General features: G+C 38.4%; 1 protein-coding gene across 6 annotated transcripts in view; it reads right to left on the bottom strand.

Annotated features, from left to right (window-relative positions):
- neto1l (neuropilin (NRP) and tolloid (TLL)-like 1, like) overlaps positions 1 to 20,137 on the bottom strand; it is a 70,212-nt gene that overhangs the window by 14,206 nt on the left and 35,869 nt on the right. For 5 of the 6 annotated variants that reach the window (XM_016669335.1, XM_016669336.1, XM_016669338.1 and 2 more), the window contains 4 exons: positions 10,691 to 10,732; positions 9,379 to 9,506; positions 4,954 to 5,036; positions 3,987 to 4,132 (listed from right to left, as the gene is read on the bottom strand). In XM_016669335.1, the coding sequence (XP_016524821.1) occupies positions 3,987 to 4,132; positions 4,954 to 5,036; positions 9,379 to 9,506; positions 10,691 to 10,732 (399 nt within the window). Of the gene's footprint in view, positions 1 to 3,986; positions 4,133 to 4,953; positions 5,037 to 9,378; positions 9,507 to 10,686; positions 10,733 to 20,137 lie in introns of those variants that run through there. The other variant, XM_016669339.1, reaches the window with a different exon arrangement.

Genomic DNA, 20,137 nt, shown 5'->3' with positions numbered 1-20,137 from the left:
ATTTCAGTTCTCATCCCGATTGAGTAATAACACACACAGAAAAAATAAAGAGCGACTTATCTCTTTCTCATTCTCCTACGCGTCCCGCCTGGACCTTCGTCGTAACGCCCTGAATCAAACTATCCTCTCTCTGTGTATCCGAACGCTCTAATTTTCATTCAAAAATTCTCCGTATGCGTGTCGATCTGGTTGTCAGCGAGTGCAACGTCCTACATTATGTGCCAAACCTCTGACAGTTTGTTCCAGTTATCAGCCCCTAGAGGGAGCCCACGTCATCTCGTTTCGCCACCTCTGGTTTCTTCTATTCTCCTCGAGGTGAGACCAGACATAAAGACCGCAGTCTGCTCTTATCTTCAGTGAAATTAATTTCAGGACATTTTGTTATAACTGTGCCCTTTTGCCCACAAATAAATGTTCACAGCCACTAGTGGAGAGATATAAATAAACTCCTAAATGAGTGTCTGGAAGAAGTCTTTGGGTGTCTGCAGAGCTGAAAAGGGTCTTTTGCTGCAAAGCAGAAAACAGGCTCGTTGAGAATAGTTTAACTGAAAAAAGTGAATGCCAATCTCCATTTAATTGCTTGCTCTTTGGATTACAAGGGCCTGGCATTGGTGTTTCTATGCGATGTGAATGAAGCGCCCTTCGTCGTTATTGGCATCCTTTATAGCGATGTTTGAAACTCCTTAAAATACATTTAGCTTTTGTTGCAGTTGCATAATCTTACACTGACAAAAAACAAAAACAAAACAAAAAAAAGCATTTGTCACCACATTTGTCCAAGTCCACAGTCAGAGCAAGGAATTAAGTGTAAAACAACTAAAACTGTGATAAACAAGTTGGGATGAGAACAGAACCAAAACTGAATGGTAAGGTAAAGTAACAACAACTCAGAGTTGGAGATTCAATGTCACCATCAAGACCGTAACTGGAACTGTACACTTGAACAAGAAGAGACCAAGACTGAAGGTTTCAGCAACTAAAATTACAGGTGGGTCTGATATTAAAACAACGGATGCCACCATATGTGGCAAAGCACCCTCATACATCTTTGCAAGGAAAGACAACATTGGAGGACGCTGTGTAGGTGTTATAACTAAATACATATACTTTGGATGGATGGATGTATTTTTCTGATTCTAATATGCAAACATTTTTAAAGTAAAAAAAATAAATAAAATGCAGTTGAATGCAACTGAATGTGTTCCACTAATCATTAAGCAAAAGACTCATCCATGTACAACTTGTTGAGCAGAGACTGGGCGTGAAAGCTGCCAAAATTCATAGAGTGGCATTGGAACAAAAATGTTATTCAAGTTGTTTGCTCAAAGTCCGAAGTCTGTGAAAAATTTGCTTAACATTTATTGTCGTTTTTGCCTTTTGAGTGCACAAACTGAGTTTGAAGCAGACTCTAATAGAATGAATTTTTTCAATTTCCTATTCTTTGGTCTACGTGGAGCACCGTGCTGTTGTAGCCGTGATCACTTTTCCCTGAGTTTTTGCTCACCTCTTACAATGGATGGAAAAATTATGCTTTCTTCACAAAAATAAGAAATGTTCACCTATCGCTGCAGCTTCAATGCTCAATTTGCCTCCTACGAATCATCCATCCCTTTTGTCATTAATCTTGATTCATCTGAGATCCAGTGAAATGCTCCAGTCCAACCTGCAGTGGCTTCCTGATTGCAACAGAAGCCGGGATAACAGGTGTACACACACGGCATAATCTGACCAAAACCACGCAAAGATCCCACCACTAAGACAATAAAGAAGCTTTCCAAGAATAATAATAATAATAATAAAAAAAGAAGTGATGTGTGCAGTGAAGCCAGAGCAAATTTCCATCTGCAACCCCAGAGACGTGTTGCAGATGAGGTGAAACAATGCTGACGGCTGAGATGTCACACAGGCACATTTATCACCTAAGACATAATTGCTTCTTGGATGAAGGGGTTCGCTGTCTTATGGCTCACATTTGTGATTGTGCACTGCAAAGCAGGACTGAATGTGTGAGCGGACAGCAAAGGGAGGTCAGTTTGAATGAAGGAAGATATTTGCATTCATGAACACTCTGCACACAAATACATCTCACTGGAATTTGGCAGGTGTAAACAGCTCTCTAAAAGCTGTTGGTTCCACTGGGAACAAACAAACAAATATGATTTAACATCAGGATAGGCTGCGCTGTGAGCTGCAAATGCATCCCCTTCAACCTCTCGGTTGCAGTAGGTGGACTTATTTGGAGATTGTCCAATCATTAGTGATTTGCTGTTTTGTTTTTCTTCTTATCACAGCAAACAACACTATAGATCAAAAGAGGTTGCTCTTAAATGCATATACTATCATTAGGGAGCCAGAAAGCCTAAAATCTTGAATGTGTGAAACAAGGAAAAATTATAGTCTGCATTTTCATTGTTGTTCAAAACCAGATACATTATTTTAAACAGACCTCTCTGGAAAAAAAAAGAGTGATGTGAGTCACACCCACTGAAACAGGAGATTACTACCAGACATGAGTGATGGCAGAATTTTTGTAATTGCCCTGTATTAAAATCCATCACATTAATTACTGCATGGAATGTTTTGTAACTTAAAAAAAATATATTTTAAAAGCGAATATATCAACTGGATGTGTGAACATGTTTTGGTAACAAAGAAAAAAAAAAACAGAGAAAAGATTTGCTATGGAGATCATCTTCTATGCAAGAATGTTTTTAAGGGGGAAATCTGAGAAAAGGACTTAACACAGTTCATAGGATAACCGAGACAAACGGTTCGAGGGGCAAAAACAGCCAGATTACCATCACCATCAGAGCTGATGTTTGTGAGCACAAAGTCAGGGAGGAGCATGCTTAAGTTTGTAGTGTCTTTTTTTTTTTCTAAATGTGTCCACTGTCAGGGAAAAACATAAATTTAATCTCTCCAGTAAACATAACTGCACAAACATCAGCTTCAACTGTGACTGTTTTTATTTTTAAATCCAGTCAAAAAGCAAATACTTCTCCTGACTTCCTCCTTCTCACTGTATTTAAGATGGCATCAAACTTGAGCTGGAGGCTTTCCATCACTACTTTTGTCGTGAGTAGATATTGTGTCATCACTCTTCGTCAACTTTTGTCAACATTCTTAGCAGCCTTGCTTGTTTTTTTTTTTTTTCTTACATTTCTTTTTGGCATATTTCTTAAATTTGATAATGAAATTGACTAAAGCTACTGCAAGACACAATGCAAGATACAACACAACTCAAAAGATTGTCATACGCACTTAATCGACCTGATACCTTTTTCAGCGTATACGTTTTTTTGAGTGAACTTTAATTGTTTGCAAAAAGAAACAGTCTGTAGTAAAGTTGACTAAATTATTTGCTCTACCACTTTGCTCTGCAGAGATCGAATCCATCTATGCATTCAGCGTTGGCAGAGTTGTTGTGGAACTGCTCAGCTGTGGTCGATGCTGCTCTAAATGCGAGGTCTGGCTGAGGACTGCCCGAGTGACTTGGACTGAATCGTTGCCCCGGCAACAGCCCATCATGGCTCTGAACGGCGAAAAAGGTCTTATATGGGGACTCACGCAACACACCACAAGTATTTCTACAGCGAGTTGTGTTGCCCAGCCTTAGGAAAAGCACGTGACCTGCTGTAACAATTCATGTGGAAAAGTAAAAATATCTACATGGTTTGATCCTTTTATGTGGAAAAAGTGATATTTGCTTATTTCAATAACTCTCTTCTACCACAATTTGTTGAATCAGACAAGTTCAGCTGACTTTTTGCACCTTTTACTATGTTCAGAAATTATGCAGACATACATTCTTTGAACTGCCTGTTTTGCTTTTACGAAATTCCCCGTTTTTCTAATGAAACCCTGAACATGACCACTTCTGCCTTTCCATTCTATACGTCAGCTTCCAAAACCTTTTACTTTGATATACACACACCATGAGCAAAGTCACATGGACGCAAGTGTGCTTTTCGTGAAATTTGCCTTACGTTCTTGGTAGGTTGTGAAAAGGATGCGGAAGCGGCTCTTGCGGCTGAGCTCGTCCGCCCACATCCGGATGACTCCCAGCGTGGACACCAGCATGATGTCGTTGGCCACCGTGGAGCAGAACTTGCTCTTCAGGTCTTCCACAGAGCTTAAACAAACACAGAAGGATATTAGAAGATGCATTCTATTGCAAAAGGGACATAACCACTGCACCTCTAAATAACCCTCCCTGCTGACTTCATTTTGTTCGTAACGCTTCTTGTGTCATTTCCGGCGTTTACACTTACAATGTGTGCAATAGAAAGAGCCTTTTGGGACGTGGGCCAGCTTTGATCTAATGCAACCACACACATGGATAATTATCTTCCTCACAGCTGATCAAATCATCATCCTCCTCATTTTATGGCTGCTGGCAAACACAAATGACTTGTTGACTATTTTCTTTAGATGGGTTATTGTTAGACACCAAACTAGTTCTCTGCAATAGCACAGAAATCCTGAAAAAAACAAAAAACAAACTTACTGTAAATAAAATAAAATAAAAATACTGTAATGCTGTTCATCAGCATCCTATCAAGATAGCACATTTCTGGATTAAATTACTTCTGGTTTGGTCTTGAGGGAACTAACTACAGTGTCACAGTCAAACTTTTTAATACTGTTTTTGTTTCTGGAAAATAGATGGCTGTCCTCAGCAATTACAGTTGGATTATTAGACAAAACATACAGTGAAACAAGAGGAACTTTTATGTTTCTTGACATTTCTTTTCCATTGAGAGTTATTATTCACAGTATGATGATGTGACGTTTTAAAACAACTGCATTTGGTGTTTGCTCGTGTTGTCTCTGACTAATATTTCAATTAGTTAGATTTATGGAAAAGGAGTGGTAAATATGCAAACAATAAAATAAAGGAAATCAGGAAAGGGGCAAACACTTCATACCACTGATTTTATTTGAGAGTCCTACCTTCCTCCGTCATACACTGCTACAAAGTTGCGTTTGCATTCATTGGAGTTTGCCATCTCATAGTCCAGAAAACGCAGATAGATCTGGAGCGACACAAGAGAGGAGATTGGACAAAAACAGATTAACTGGGAAAATGGAACAATACTGTTGCAAAAAGGGAAAATAAATATAGCACATTGGAGGAGAATCATCAAAAAAAAGCTTTTGTTTCAATCTTCTACAACCTTCTAATTAAAACACCTACTTAACACACCTTATCATTTCACAGTATTTCTCCTATGCTCCCTGACTGCCTCGACATCAATGCCAGTTATTTATTCATCAGGCCGAGATCGAACGGCATCATAGCTCGGCTTTGTTCTGCTGTGTACAGCCCTCACCATCACTCCGGGTTAATGAGTGGACAGCTATGACAGAGAAATGTGACACTTTTAAAACGCCCAAAGACACGCGCTACAGATCGGCCAGGATAATGGACTTCGCAGTGACAACCTGGCTTTGACAACATGACAAGTGAAATGTATCGGAGTGCAAAAACAAGCTAAATGCTTCCCCCGGGGTCTCATATAAAAGGGTCAATAAGCTTTCATCGAGCCAAAAATGGTCAAAGTAAGCTTCTCTATTCTCACATCTGCACACTTGTGTGTCAGGCATACTTATACTCCAACACTTGTACGTACAGTGCCTTGCAAATTCAATCAAGTTTTTCATATTTTGTGATGCTGCAACCACAAATTTTGAAACATTTCATTGAGATTTTTTGTGATAGATAGATCAAAACAAAATAGACAATAATAGTGAGGTGTACAGGGAAGATTGGTTAAGCCCTATTTACTTTGATGCCACAATATAAATATAACTTTTCTTTCACAGCAAAGGTTTGTTGGAGGATGTAAGTGAAAAAACAAACAACATTATGAACACACCACAAGCATAAAGTGGGGACTTATAAAGCAAGATTAGGTTGTAAAACAATATTTCACACATTAATTCTCTACATATCTGAAAATGGAAAAAGTACACCATAGCTGAAAACCATCTAAAATAACAAACCAAGTATATAATATTTATACAGTAACTAAGGAGTACTATCTTGGTCATTTGAAGTGGATTTAAGTTAGCTATATAAATGTAGAGAGAGCTTAATACAAATGCATTCCTTTTATTGGTCTATTACATCAAATTCTAGTGAAATATATAGAGGCTTTTAACTGTGTGTCGTGACCAGGGTGTTAAGAAGACTCGGCCATGTACACACAGCAGATGTTAAGAAATGTGTTTATTATACATAATGTATTAATAGAATCCCATTTTGATGTTTACACCTGTATCTTAATCAATTTAATGATGTCAAATCTTGAAACATCTGCTGAATGGTCAAAGTCATTAACTGTCTGATAGATGACGCTGCGCCACTGACTGAAACATTGACGAAACAGCATAATTATCTGATAAATAAGCTGAAAGGTAAACACAAATGAAAGGAATTGAATGTTTTTGTTTTTTCAGCTACTCCTTTGATAAACCGAGTGAAGAAAAAAAATCCAAAGCCAGATGGCAAAACACAGAAAAAAGAAAGATGTAATCAAAATTTATAAGTCCGAATTATTTGGTCTCGTAAGAAAAAAAAAAAAAAAGAAAAAAAAAAAAAGAACGGCTGCTTCCTTAATAGCAATAGCCAATAATGGCGAAGACTCAGTCGCTGACTGAAGAAGATAATGTTCTCTCTGTGCCCAGCTAAAAGGTGCCCAGAACACAGCATGCTGCTCCTTACAGTCAGAGTGATCCTTGTCTTCATAAAATATGAACAAAGTGTCAGAAAGTTCAGACAGACATGTTGGAAAAAAATAGACACGACAAACATGTTGCATGGTGGAAATAATCTTTGACACTCCCAAGAGCTGCCAGGTGTACTTGGATATCTGTCTAAGCAGAAATAACAAGAGGGGGACATGGTGCTAACAAAAAAAAAAAAAAAACACACACACAACCCACATACATACACGTATTTGCAGTCTGACGTTTTATTTTGCAGGCATGTGTCTGATTAAATGTTCTTTCATGATGCCTTGGATACCAGTAAAAGCTCATTAATTTTGATTTTTTTTTCTCCCCCTGTGGTTGCTACAAATTCTCTTTAGAAAAAAAAAAAGATGTTCAGATGACACATGCTGGTGTAAAGATCTAACATCATCATTAAAAGTGGTGCATTGCTGTCACTTCTGGCAACAACACATGGCCATTACTGCTTTCTGCAGGTGTGCCTACCCCTTACCATGACTCTTTCTCTCTCTCTTTGCCATCTGCCTTCCACACTTAATCTCCATCCCTTTTACATTTAGACCTTAGATAAAATACATTATTTAGCAACCCCGAGCCCCCGACCCTCTTCCTTTTCTGCACCCCGTTTTTCCTGCCTACTCTCTGGAGTCCGCCGGTGCAGTCTAATTAGAGCCTCCGGCGTAGGATGTCACTATCTCTCTACTGCTTCTGGCACACTGGCAACAGTGCAGCGCTGTAAGAGCATAGAGGGGTATTGAACAATTTGCTCAGATTACAGCACGGCAAACATGTATGTAACATATAAAGTGAGGGAAGGTGGGATTCACTCCTTCATTGCGGCAACATAAGCGTGTGTCTGCACTCTCTGACAGAAACACGAACCAGAGGTTTTATACGCTTCGTGCGTTTTGCAGATAGAGCCAGTGAGAAGTTTAAAACCGTGCACCTGCAGAGATAGAATCATGCTCGAAAATGCATTCGCGTTCGTGCCTATCGGTACCACTGAGTGGAAACCTTTGGCCCTTGACTTGCCCTGGGATGTGATTTTGCAGGATGACATTTTAAAATGATTTTAACTTTATAAAATATATCACTTTCCAATGGTCCCGTTATGTTCGTTTTTCATTAATCACGTCTGTAAATTGTAAAACTGACTCACGTTCTTTGGCATGCATGCAAATATCGCACTGTACCAAAATAGGTTACATGCTGAATAATAATAATAAAAAAAAAAAAGAAATAAAAATCAGTCTTGTATTGATAAGGGCTCAGCATCCCTCTGCCTTCCTTTCATTAAAAAAAAATTTTTTTACTACTACTTATAGCACATCCCCAATTCCCCGCTGATGATTCAGAAAAAGTCTGAAGGTGGATGGTGCAATCTTACAGCTCCAGTGGCCTTGACTTTTAAAGCAGCTGAATCAGAAGGGCATTTCCGACTGAAACAAAGGCATTAGTGGGAAATATGCAACCCTGAAGAGGATGCCAGATAAGAACAGCTGCTGCAGCCATGAATCATAGCCATACCATTGTTATCAGCCAGCCATATCATAAACCAGCATGCATATGCGTCAGAGGAGGCTGGAACATAAAAGAGCAGGAGGCTTTTCTCTTTTCTGAGAGCCAGAGGAAGTCCGAATCAACCATTACGTTAGCTAAGAATCACCCAGCTTATTGTCATTTAAATTACTTTATTTAAATGGCATGTTGGGGAAAACATGCAGCAGAAGAAAAAAATAGAGTATTGATCTGAGTGAAGCAACAGTGACATTTACTGGAAACAAACATAAATAATTTTTCTACCTTTAAAAACAGGTATGACTCAAGGTAAAAAAACAAACAAAAAAAAAACATGTACATGAATAAAATATTTAATTAACGTAGTTAAGAATGCAAAACAATTCAAAAATTGCATACTTCAATTGAAAAAAAAAAGACATGTAACTAATCAAATGTACTCCATTCAATAATCAATGCTCCGCAGCCGTTTTGAGCTTGGTGGTCATAATGTTATGGCTGATCAGTGTAACTAGCACAAAGTCTTTGAAATATGTGTTTTTTTTTTCTGTTTGGTGCTTCAGGCTCAGGAGACTTTTAATCCTTTAGCATTAATGCAGCACAGGTACCTCCCAAAGATAAGAAAGCGAGTCTACAGTGTATTCGTGGCTGGAGTGAAGTTGTGCATGTTTACGAGTGTTGGAGCATATCTGTATTTATTTTATTTTTTTATGCATGCAGGGTTGCGTCCAGACACTGGCATAGAAAACAAATATGGGAAGCCCCAGGGTAAAGGGTCAAACTGCATTGTAACACCATTTCATCAGTGCTAAATCACCCTGTCTTTTTCTGCCCTAAACAAGTCTTCCTCTCTCTCATCCTCTCTTTTTACTCTCCACATCCTTTCTGTGCTTTGTTCCTCTTGGCAACACTGCTTCGATTAAAAAAAACGAGCACCTGGCCCTAAGTAAGCCCTTCTGCCTGTTTGTCTTTCTGACCCTAGCGACGGAAGGCTTTCCTCCCCGCAGCGACAAAAACCTTCACGGGCAACAGAATATGTTTCTGCGTTGTCTGAGGAGACACAAAACTAAATCAACTAACTTACATCGTTATCGCAGTTGGATGAGGAATGGTTAAGCCACTGACCTTGGAACGGGGTGGAGCACGGATGTACCATTTACAGTCGACGGCCTCGGTGGCACCTGCTTTCCCGTCTCTTGTGATCTGGTGGGACTCAACGATACCTTCTGGACCAACCATGTCATACTGACAGGCTGAAACACAGGTGTATGCATAAACACGTACAAAAGCAATGTTCCGTATATGCAGTCATGTGAAAAGGAAATATTCTGCATGGGAAAGTCATTGGAAATGCTAAGTACACCGCAGGAATCAATGAAAACTTGGTTATGAAAACAGTTATTTTCTCAGATCACGGTGGAGGAATTTTGTCCCATTCTTTGTAACTTTGCTTCAGCTAATGGAGGTTTTCGATGATATGCTTTAATAGAGAACTAGTAGGATCCCACCACAGCATTTTAGGACAGGGTAAGGTTTTAACGTTACAAAGCGTTAACTTTTAACCCTTCCCTGTTTTGTGGAAAGGCACACCTCTCTGATCCAGAACAGCAAATTGCCCTCTTAAATTTGATATAAGCAGCAAAGGTATACTTAATGTGTATTCACACCAGCCCTGTTTAGTCCACTTTAATCAGACTCTAGTTTGTCTAGAAAGTCCAGCTCTTTTGGGGAGGTGTGAATGAGCAATCAAACTCTGATGCGGACCAAAAAAAAAAAACAAAAAAACAAAAAAGCTAACACTGGTCCAACAAAAAACCTCGTTTGAATGCATACGTGGATGCAAACAGACCACACACCGCTCCAAAAGCAGGAAGTGAACTATAGTGCAGGGCATTCTGGGTGAATATTACTAAAAACAAATGCAAGACTCTAACTCTAGAGGGAGAAATGGCTCGTGGTATTTTACCAAAGACAAAAGTGAAATCTTACAACCGCTAACATTTGACGCTGCTCTATTTTTGTTTACATTTTATGAAGAAAGAAGTTGTAGTCTTCTTTGAAATGGCACAAATGTTGCAGAATTACTCTGAACTGAGTATCAGATATGAAAACATCCTCTGTGTTTTACCGTATTGTATTAACATTGATTGAAAGTGATAACAAATGTACATCTTTTGTCCATTGTAGGTGGTTTGATGTGGTGTGTAAATTGATTGATGGATGGATGAATGGATGCTACAAGTACATATGCAAATATTGCAATAGTGAAACACAGTTTGTACAGAGCACCATTTCAAGCCCTAGGAAGAAAAAAACTGTGGTAAAACATGGTGAGAAATGTAATCAGAAATGAGGCAGAAAGAGAAAAAGGAACAAAAAAAGCAAAAAAACAAAAAAATAACAGAAGTAAAAACAGAGACTGAGAGAGTATACCTACAGGGCAGAGGTGGGGGTACTCCCAAATCAGCAAAGTCGGGATCTGAGGAGATAGAAGAGGGGAAACAGAGAGGTGGGGGCATTTATTTTTAATGCCTGAAATACATTTTTTTATAACACAGCAGCAAAGTGCATAATGCATAAGGGAAGCCTGTGTATGAAGAACTCACATGACCTATGAATTCTGGCAATCTTAAGTGATGTGGTAAAAATCTATATTTTTTTATGTGTTTTTATGAACAGGAGACTTATTTTGACAACTTACACCAGTGAAACAAGTATAGTTATGGTTACATATTGTTATATTTCATCATATTGGAAATAACTGAGCATGAATAGGTGTTTCCTTTTTTTTTTTTACATATGTGACTGAGCTTGTTTAAGGCTATTACATCATCATAATTACATACAAAGCCATGCCTAATTATATGTGCATGGCTTGCACACTCGAAACAGTGAAAAAAAAACAAACTTATCAGTAGACATTTTACGGTTGTGATATTAAGCCGTATGGTTCCATAAGACGAAAGAGATGTTTTTGCATTTATAAGAGGGAAGCTATCATCTCTATCAGTACCGCAGTTAGTTTTAATGTGCGTATTTGTAATGTACGCAGTTCAACACAGCATCGGAGCCACCGGTGTAAAAGCACATCAGATTTAAATGAGCATGTTTTCTGAACTCCCAGGACGTAAAGTACAGTGCACATGTTGAGGTCTCTATAGCTCAGGTGTGCAAAGTATTTCATACGGTAAGAAGACAAAACATGATATCTCTTGTTTTAAGGTAAAGATAAAATGCATGGTTAAAGCATGAAAGAAAGCAACATCAAGAGTCTTTCATGGTTCACAGGAATAATTCAAAGCTTTCAAGGACGTTGCAGGAAATCACAAACATTACCAGGTCACTGTTAGGTCAGCGATAGTACTTACAATTAAGATGACCCCAGAAGTCACAAAAAAATAATGTTTACTGTTGATTCATACTATTATTTATATTTACCAATGTGTGCATGAGTGCTGCGAGTGTACTACAGTGGATTGTACTTACTATCTTTGAGTTAGCAGAGCTTCAGCATTAGCAGCTGAGACAATGGAGACACCGTTTAACACGTCGACAGGGACGAGACTACCTGCTTGTATTTTATGCAGGTTAGTGAAATTAAAAGAACATACAACAGAAAATTAAACAGAATGAGCTCCTGATGCAGAAATAAAGTGAGTTGTTACCAGTCAATAACTTTACAAAGCGAAATTTTACATCAGACTCATGAGTAAGTTGCACGAGGAAGGTAAAGTTTTGAGTACTGCTGCAATATGTTGGATCAAAATGGCTGCCGGTGATGACAACGTCTTTTACCTAACATCACAGTTTGTTAATTCTGAAGATTCAATGTTATGACATCTCCAATGTTGTAATGATAGACGTCGTCTGTTGAGAAGACCATAGAGAAGTGATCTTTTGATCACTTCTCTATGGACAGAAGTCGTCTAAGCTTCAACTTGCTCTTTTCTCATCACTTCAGTAGAAACGTTTCTGTTTTCCAATGAAAGTTCAAAATCGGAAAGTCTACAGTTAGAAATCAAGATCAACTCCAGAAATATTAAAGCGTAATTTACTAATTCTGATTTAGCACGTTACTTTTTGATATAACATGTAAATAGAGTAGATATCGTATTAAACCAGTTCCATTTGACTTCATTTGATCCCAGTAACAAAGCTTGTGTGCCTTTGCAGATCTGCAGTCAGTTATAATCTTCTGACTGCCTTCATCTGAGGACGCACAAAATCCACTCGAGGATAAATGGTGACATGGCTACCACTGACTGAGCTCAGTGTGGAAAATGAGCTCTGATTGCACAGCATGAACTTCTTTCCTAAATGCCACTGACTTTTTTTTTTTGTCTGTGTAGACGCTCTAAATTCTTGGTCTAGACATGAATCAGTGACTATTTGTTCTAGCTCAGCAGACATGGAAAAAAAGAAGTCGGAAATAGCTTGCAATGAACACCTGGTGACGGAACAAAATTTGCACAAAAAATGTAAATCAAACCTCAAATAAGGATAAAGTTACCATTGAAAGGCAAAGTTAGGTTTTTTTTTCAACTAATTGCAGCTGTGTTCAAAGTCAAAACGTAATTTCAGTAAACTTTCTAAAGGACAGTCTTTTGATAACCATTTAAATGATTTATAATTAGTGTATCAAAACCTCTTACAAATGAACAGGGATAAGAGTCAATAAGAGATATGATTGAAGTGATATGCTCTTTCGAGGCTTTGATTACTCTCCACACCTGTTGCTCTCAACATGATTTAAAATCTATTTCTGCAAAGTTGAGCAGCAATCAGTATACGCCTAGCTGGCTTTGGATTGTTCAGTGATACTGCACGACTCATTTTCTTGTTTGTTTTTATCTTTAAAGGAAAGAAAGTTACAACTAAACAACCCTGATTTTGCTCAAGAGCATTTCCCTGCTTTCTGCAGGAGAATATGAGGGGATTATTCATCTTTATATTAGACATATTGAAAAAAAAACAAACCCTAAAACATTTGGCCGTTACTTAAAGCATATATTTCATGACAAACTTTGAAGGCTTCTGTCCTCTCCACCTCTGTGTTATTGCTTATGTCTGTGAGAAATGAAAAAAAAACAAACAAAAAAAAAACAGAGTAGAAGACATTGACCTCAAGGTCATATTTGCTGCCTTTTTGAGATGATTTCTTATTTGCATAAGGTATCATGATCCACATAACGATCACAAGGCCAGCCTGCATGAGGGCAGGCTGACAGCACGCCTTTAATAAAGGCTGTTCTTAACATAGCAACAGAGATCTCACCACAGGACTACAGTGCCTGTAAATTCCTCCATGGCGACCCTTGACCTTTCCAAACTTGAGCAGTTGAATGTTAATGAGACATCCTCCGGGCCTCCATTGATCAGCCCCCTTCCTTTCCTGTCTGTCACCACTGATTAATAGATCCAATCAATTAGCTGGATTGATGAAATGAATGACGAACTAAATGTTTACTCTCTGTATGAGTGATGATGTAACGTATTTACAATCTCAGCAAGATTCATAATCTCAGCCACGTCGGTGACACTACATCACAGTGTGAATATGATATTTCCAAAGCTCTGCTGAGTTTCATCACAGCATGCCGACGTTATTAATTTGTTTGTTTTGTGCTGTCATTGTCATTAACTTCCCCCTATGGGGTCCCCAATTTATACACTGTGGAAACAGCTTTGTATTAGCAGAAGAAATTTAGTGCAAAATGCCACACATTTTCCTCTGTTAAAAGTCCAAATTCTTGACAAGAGCATGCTCACTTGAAAGCCCAGAACATAGAGTTGGATTTTAAATCTTTAAAATGGACTGTCTGCTGAGGTCGCTTTCGAAGCAAAATGCCCCTAAGATACAACATTTTAACGTTGACTGGTACAACAATAGAACAGAGTATTTTGTGTGCAGCTGGGAACTGACCTCAGGCCGACAGAACCCTGCCACCGGACTGTCCATGTCTGAAAAACTAATATTTAACAAATAGCTTGAGCCCGTGTTCACTAAGAGGATGACTATGACTCTTTCCCAGGTACAGAAGCTTTGCTGGCCTTTTTAAGTTGCTTTTCAACAGTAGTGTTGCAGACCTAGCTTGTAGCATTAGCACAGCTAATCAACCAGATTCTTTCAAATTACATAAACTGGACAAAAAAAAAAACAACAACAAAAAACTGTGTACATACTATGCAAGCCTCGACTACAAGCAAACATTTTTATAAAATGTTCCGTTAGATTTTTTCTAACATGTCCCTTCATATGAGAGGCTGGTAAATTGGACATTCCTGACGTAGACATTAGTGAATTGTTATAATGTCTTATGCGTAGATTAACACAGTTCAGATTTGTAGTACAAAGTGTTCCCCATATGTCCTTTAGGCACTCACAAATGAAACAGCGTGCTACAGAGCTGAAGATGTGAACTTCTAATGACTACAATTCCATAAGTGTTGCATTACTTTTCATAACACAGACATGAACAGAATGTTTTATTAATAAGGTACAATAAATCGCATTTAAAGTTAAATCGCATACTTCACTGCTACACTTGCTGCACATCCCTTCGCTGTTAACTCTTGCCCCTAATGTATGCATAACTGATGAGCAAGCTCATGATTGTGAGTGTGGAACAATGTTTCAGGAATTAAACATGAGAAGAGGAAAAGAGAAAGCAAAGGCACCGACAAGCAGCCCACACACAAAACTCCGTTTCCCAATGGCCTCATTTCCTCCCAACCACTTGGTGCTGACATTTAAATAAGCATCTGATTAATAATCTCTTTATGTGGTTGATCGAGTTAATGAATAGGCACCATTAATCACACCAACCACAGATGTGGATAAAGTTCCACCAAAGGACCAAAACGGAGCTGCGGGAGGAAAGAGAGAGCGCGAACAGGGGTGACTGTCTCTCATGTCATTATAGTTCAACTAACATCCAGATCCCACATCAAACCAACACAAATACACGCTGGACTGTTTGCTTGAGAAAACATGTGTCACTGTGAAAATCTCGCCTAATGAAACACTGCTTTAGAAATTAGCCACGTATCTGATGTGGCTCAGCGGGACTTTGTCGTCTCTCTTTGGTTGACAAGCCATCTGCACTTTGAAAAATTTGATGTCAAACGTGGATGCTGTAGGACCTGCAAAGGACTGATAGGATTTACCACGGCCTGGGTGTCATGGTCAGTGAGCTGGGTCTGTGCCTTGAATGGCGATTAGCGCCGATGTGTACCGCGACGCCATGTCACGAGCGTCAACATCTACACATCAGCAGTCCTACTAGAAACTGCACCACATAGCAAAGAAGGGAAAAAAAAAAACACGTCTTGCTTACGGCGAAGAAAAAAAAGATCTGACGAATATATTTTCCCTGTGAACCTTAGTTCACTTTGTTTTACATTCATACAGACAGCTGCCCTTGACCTCGTAATAAACGGTCTGTAACCCTGCAGGAAGAGCTTGTCGCTGGCAAAACTCTCCTGAGTAATTTCCAATCCTACCACAACTATCTATGGTTCAAGTGCCCTTGATTAAAAGCACTTAACCCCCAGGATGTTCTGGTGGAGGATTCCAATATCCAGGAATATCTGTTCAAAGAGAAAGATCCTCTGTCAGCACCTGGAGGACAAACTGTTACGATTTTAGAGGCATATAGATTACAGAAAGGGTGTGATCTCTGTCCTTGCGTTTGAACTAACGATTCATACGATACATTATTGATCTCCATAAGGAAAACAGCAAATAGAAAAGCGCTGGGAGCAGAAAGGGATAAAGTGTCTTTCTCAAGGACGCCACGGCACAACAAGAATACCGGCACATATGCATTGTCATCATGGTGTTGTTAAAAGACTTGAAGGTGCCCAAAGCACAATTTTCTGCAAAGGTTTATAGAGAGAACACTAAAAGTTTGCTCTTGCTCCATCAGCACAATGTGCTCGAGCACTTAAAGGGTCAAAGAAGAAACCAAAATGGCTGTTGCTTTGAACAGATCTGTAAAAGAGAGAAATAAAAATCTTTATCCCCAGTGGAACCTCTCAAAGCACAAAGGAACCCATTCACCGCCTTGCACATGTAAGCACTTTCTGCTCATGAGAGACAGCTGGTCAACTAAGTGAGACGTATTAGACAGTTGGGAAAACAAAGCATGATTCCAAATGACCAATATGCACCATTTTCACAAAATAGTCCTGTCACACAGCTGCACAAAATGCCTATTTAATTTGACTTCCCATTGCTGGAAGTTGGCATTTACTTGCTTCATGGAAGCTCAAGGAAATATGAACTCTTAACTTTAATGCCACATTGGCTTTTCAAAAGTTATTTTTTTCTGTTTAGTTTTTGAAAGTCAATTCATGCCTTCGCCTAAAGTGTTTCCAGAGTGCACAGGTAAACCGAGCGAAGCAAAAAGAAACAAAGCATTAAAATTGCTCGGAAAATATTTGATTAAAAAATTGTAAAATTTAAGAAGGTTTTTTGGAGCTTTTAGGAAGCCTTCAAAATAAGGTTTTGCAACCTAAATGAACTTCTATCTATGATGGGAAGACAAAAAGAGACGGAATTGAAAACAGCTTTGAGCCATTAGTTTCTGTAAAACGGAAAAATGTGCCGTGTGTTGAATAAATGAGCTGTTTGTCAACACACAGATCTGGCTTCATCTAATTTATGCGTGCATCTGGTTACAACATCCTTTTTCTTTACAGGGCTGAAAGGAAAATGCAGCCATTTATTCGAGCTGCCATTTCCGTACAATAAGTCAAGAAGTGCAGCCTCGTCTCCCTCACTGTGCGGCAAACTTTGGCGTCAATCTTCCTCGCAGCTGACAAACTTTTGTCAAGCCCACCGACTATTGTGCTGAAGTGTGTGCAGCAGTGTAAGCAGTGTGCCAGCAATTTGAGCAATACTTTTTTTAGCAAGTCACTTTTTAAAAAATGAATAATTACAATTAACATGTTGAAGTCCCAGTCCTAGTCAAAATACAAATGTCGAAAACTGATTTTTGGCAAAAACCTACAACGTCAGAAGAGTTTTGCCTTGCCAAAGGTTCGCAGTTTGAGTGTGCACTCTTCCCAGTAATTCATCTACAACTTAATTACTGTATATTGAAATCTATTTTCATCATTCCTTTCAGCTGGGAGTTCTGTAATGTAGTTTTAATGTATCATTACAGCGTGTCCAACATATCTAAGCTTTTGGCATGTTCGAGCTAATTCAAAGCACTGCAAAAGGACTATCAAAGATTCAAGTACCCTTTGTTCTCTAAACCACTCTAATGAGTACTTTTTTATTACCACAATACAATTATGTACTGTGGGATTTTTGAGGACACGTTTCTCATTTTCAGTTAATTACTTTTTCTTCTCAAGGCTTTTCAGAGAAAAAAAACAAAACACTGTTTTTTCTTTAATTAAAGAGAAATTTCATTTCAGTTAAGTCAAAAGGGGTTTGTGTCAAACTTGCTGGATCTGATGCAACATGTGACTGCTAGGCATCGTACGGTATGCAATAAAACACAAACCGGGTTTTTCTGTCTTCGAGTCATTTTTCACACCTTAGGTAATTTAACTGTCAAATGTATCCTCTTTAAAAATATGTTATCTTTAAGTTAGTTTTTTTTTTCTTTTTTTTTTTTTTAGCTGACAACAACTCACTCTCCAGTGGTGACTGTTCTGGCCCCTATCTCCTCCATAAAACACACTGTCCACTCTCGAGAGTACTTCACATAAGCCCACTTCAAATAGATTTCAATAATATTTTGACCAGGCTGTTTTCCTATGCAACTTTTTTTTTTTTTTTTTTTTGTCAGCAAAGCTCTACAGATTTTACTTAGTGTCTGGCAGAAACTGAAGTCACCTGCAGTTGCCCTCACAATAGTTGAGTAAATATGTCCATCAAGACTTTCATTTTGAGAAGACTGCACAGCATTTCAATCACCCAGGTGGAGTTCTCTTTTTGCTTCCCAATCCGCACTTACTCTCAGTAATGTGAATGCTGTCCCTGTCCTCATTTCAGTGATTCAGGGAAACAGTGACAAGCCCAAAAAAAAAAAAACTGAAAAAAAAACTGCTAAGACATCACAACACTATCACCTGGTGAAGAGTTTCTCCTGCCCGGTGTGAATACAGCACCGTGTCCCTGTGTTAAGCAATGGCATGCTGAAGTGATCCAAGGATGAAGTATAGTCTCACTATGCTTGCAGTCATCTTTTTTTCAGTTTTGGTAGTGATATAGTCGTTAAATCATCTTCTTTCAGTTCCAAGAAATTCTATAAGATAAAATGGATCTGGTCTTTACAAACTGTAAATTATTAAAGTCTAATCTAAAGTGTAAAGAGTGAGTGCAAATCTCACAGTGTCCATTAAACAAAAATGGAGCCAAAAAAAAAAACAAACAAACAAAAAAAAACATCTGTGCATGGAAACTTGCTGCATTCAGAGGATTTAATAAGGGAAGTAGCAGCTAATCAATGCACAGCACAGCTTATGGCTTGTTCAGAAACTGTTTCCAGCCTTGCCTCTAATCAACGGTAATACTGAGGAGACATGTTGTGCGTAGATACTCATTTTTGGCTCTTAAGTAAAATAAAAAAATATATTTAATCTGTCTAACCCATTATGTAGAGATAGTTTCAAAAAAGTGACTAAAAATGACCAATACCCCACAAGAAACCCTCACCCCAAATCATGACATCGGAATACGGCAGAAAAACGTATCCTGACATTGTAAGCAAATGAGAAACAGTCTGACACATTGAAAGGCTGTCTAACATGGCTAGAAATCATTTTAGCTTCAATAAAAAAAATAAAATAAAAATAAAAAGTATACAAGACAAAACAAAAGAAAACAACTACAGCACATAGCAGCTGAAAAGTATTTCTGCCACTTTGCTACAAACACTAGTAACTTACAGATTGTGCACTGGCATTGCAGACATGCTTTCTGTTGATTTAAACAACTCGAGTTTGCTTGGTGGAGGGTGATAAGATGTGGGAACAGTTTATAATCCCAGTTTTCTCCACTGAAAGTTAGCAAAGGATCAAAACCATGGGCTTTGCGGGTGATTCTTAATGATCTGTTGTAGAAAATATAGATACATAACATTCACTAACCAGTTTCTAGTATAAGTATTATAATATTGATTGTTTTAACAACTATGTTTTAATTTTCTGTGGAGTGGCATGCTTTTCACAAAATTATTCTGGCGAGTTGCTTCACTAATCTAATGTAAGCCCTGCAATTCACAAAACAAGAATTGAAATCACAGCTTCTGTTATTATCTACAAACTCACCAAGGAGGAAGTTGAAACCTACATTGTTAGTTGAAGAAAGCTCTCTCTATTAATAACTTATTATAAACAAGAGCTACTAAAATAGCCTCATTCAGCCTCAAGTCTTTGATGTTGCAATTTCAGAGAACTCTGAATCATCTTTGAGAGAAAAGCTTTGACGAATGAAAAACCTCTTGGAAAAGGTTTCTTCTTCTCCCATGCCCCAAACCCGAATGGGCTTTGCAAGGAAGAACCAAGCAAGAAAAAAAGAAAAACAAACAAACAAACAAACAAAAAAAAACAATTGTCTGGACAATTTTGACATAACAGGAAGATCCCATTTGAGATTTTTTTTTCTATCTGGCACAAAGGAGGAGCTTCATTGTGATCTTGGTAGTTTCTTTTCTTCTTCTGTGGAACAATGGAGCGTTAGGTGCACAGAGAGTCAAACCAAGTGTGCAGTTATCCCTTTTGACAGAGGCCCTTTGTCTGCACGGTGATTTTACAATCAGAAACTCCTGCAGCTTTTAATGTTAGTATAACAACAACAACAACAACAACAAAAACTTGAAGATGAAAAAAGATCATTCTGAATGTTCCTCTGACCTAAATCCTA

Source organism: Poecilia formosa, unplaced genomic scaffold (assembly GCF_000485575.1).
Source record: "Poecilia formosa unplaced genomic scaffold, Poecilia_formosa-5.1.2 Scaffold22, whole genome shotgun sequence".
In the NCBI taxonomy this organism is placed as follows: Eukaryota; Metazoa; Chordata; class Actinopteri; order Cyprinodontiformes; family Poeciliidae; genus Poecilia; species Poecilia formosa.
This window is presented reverse-complemented; position numbering and strand designations above follow the sequence as displayed.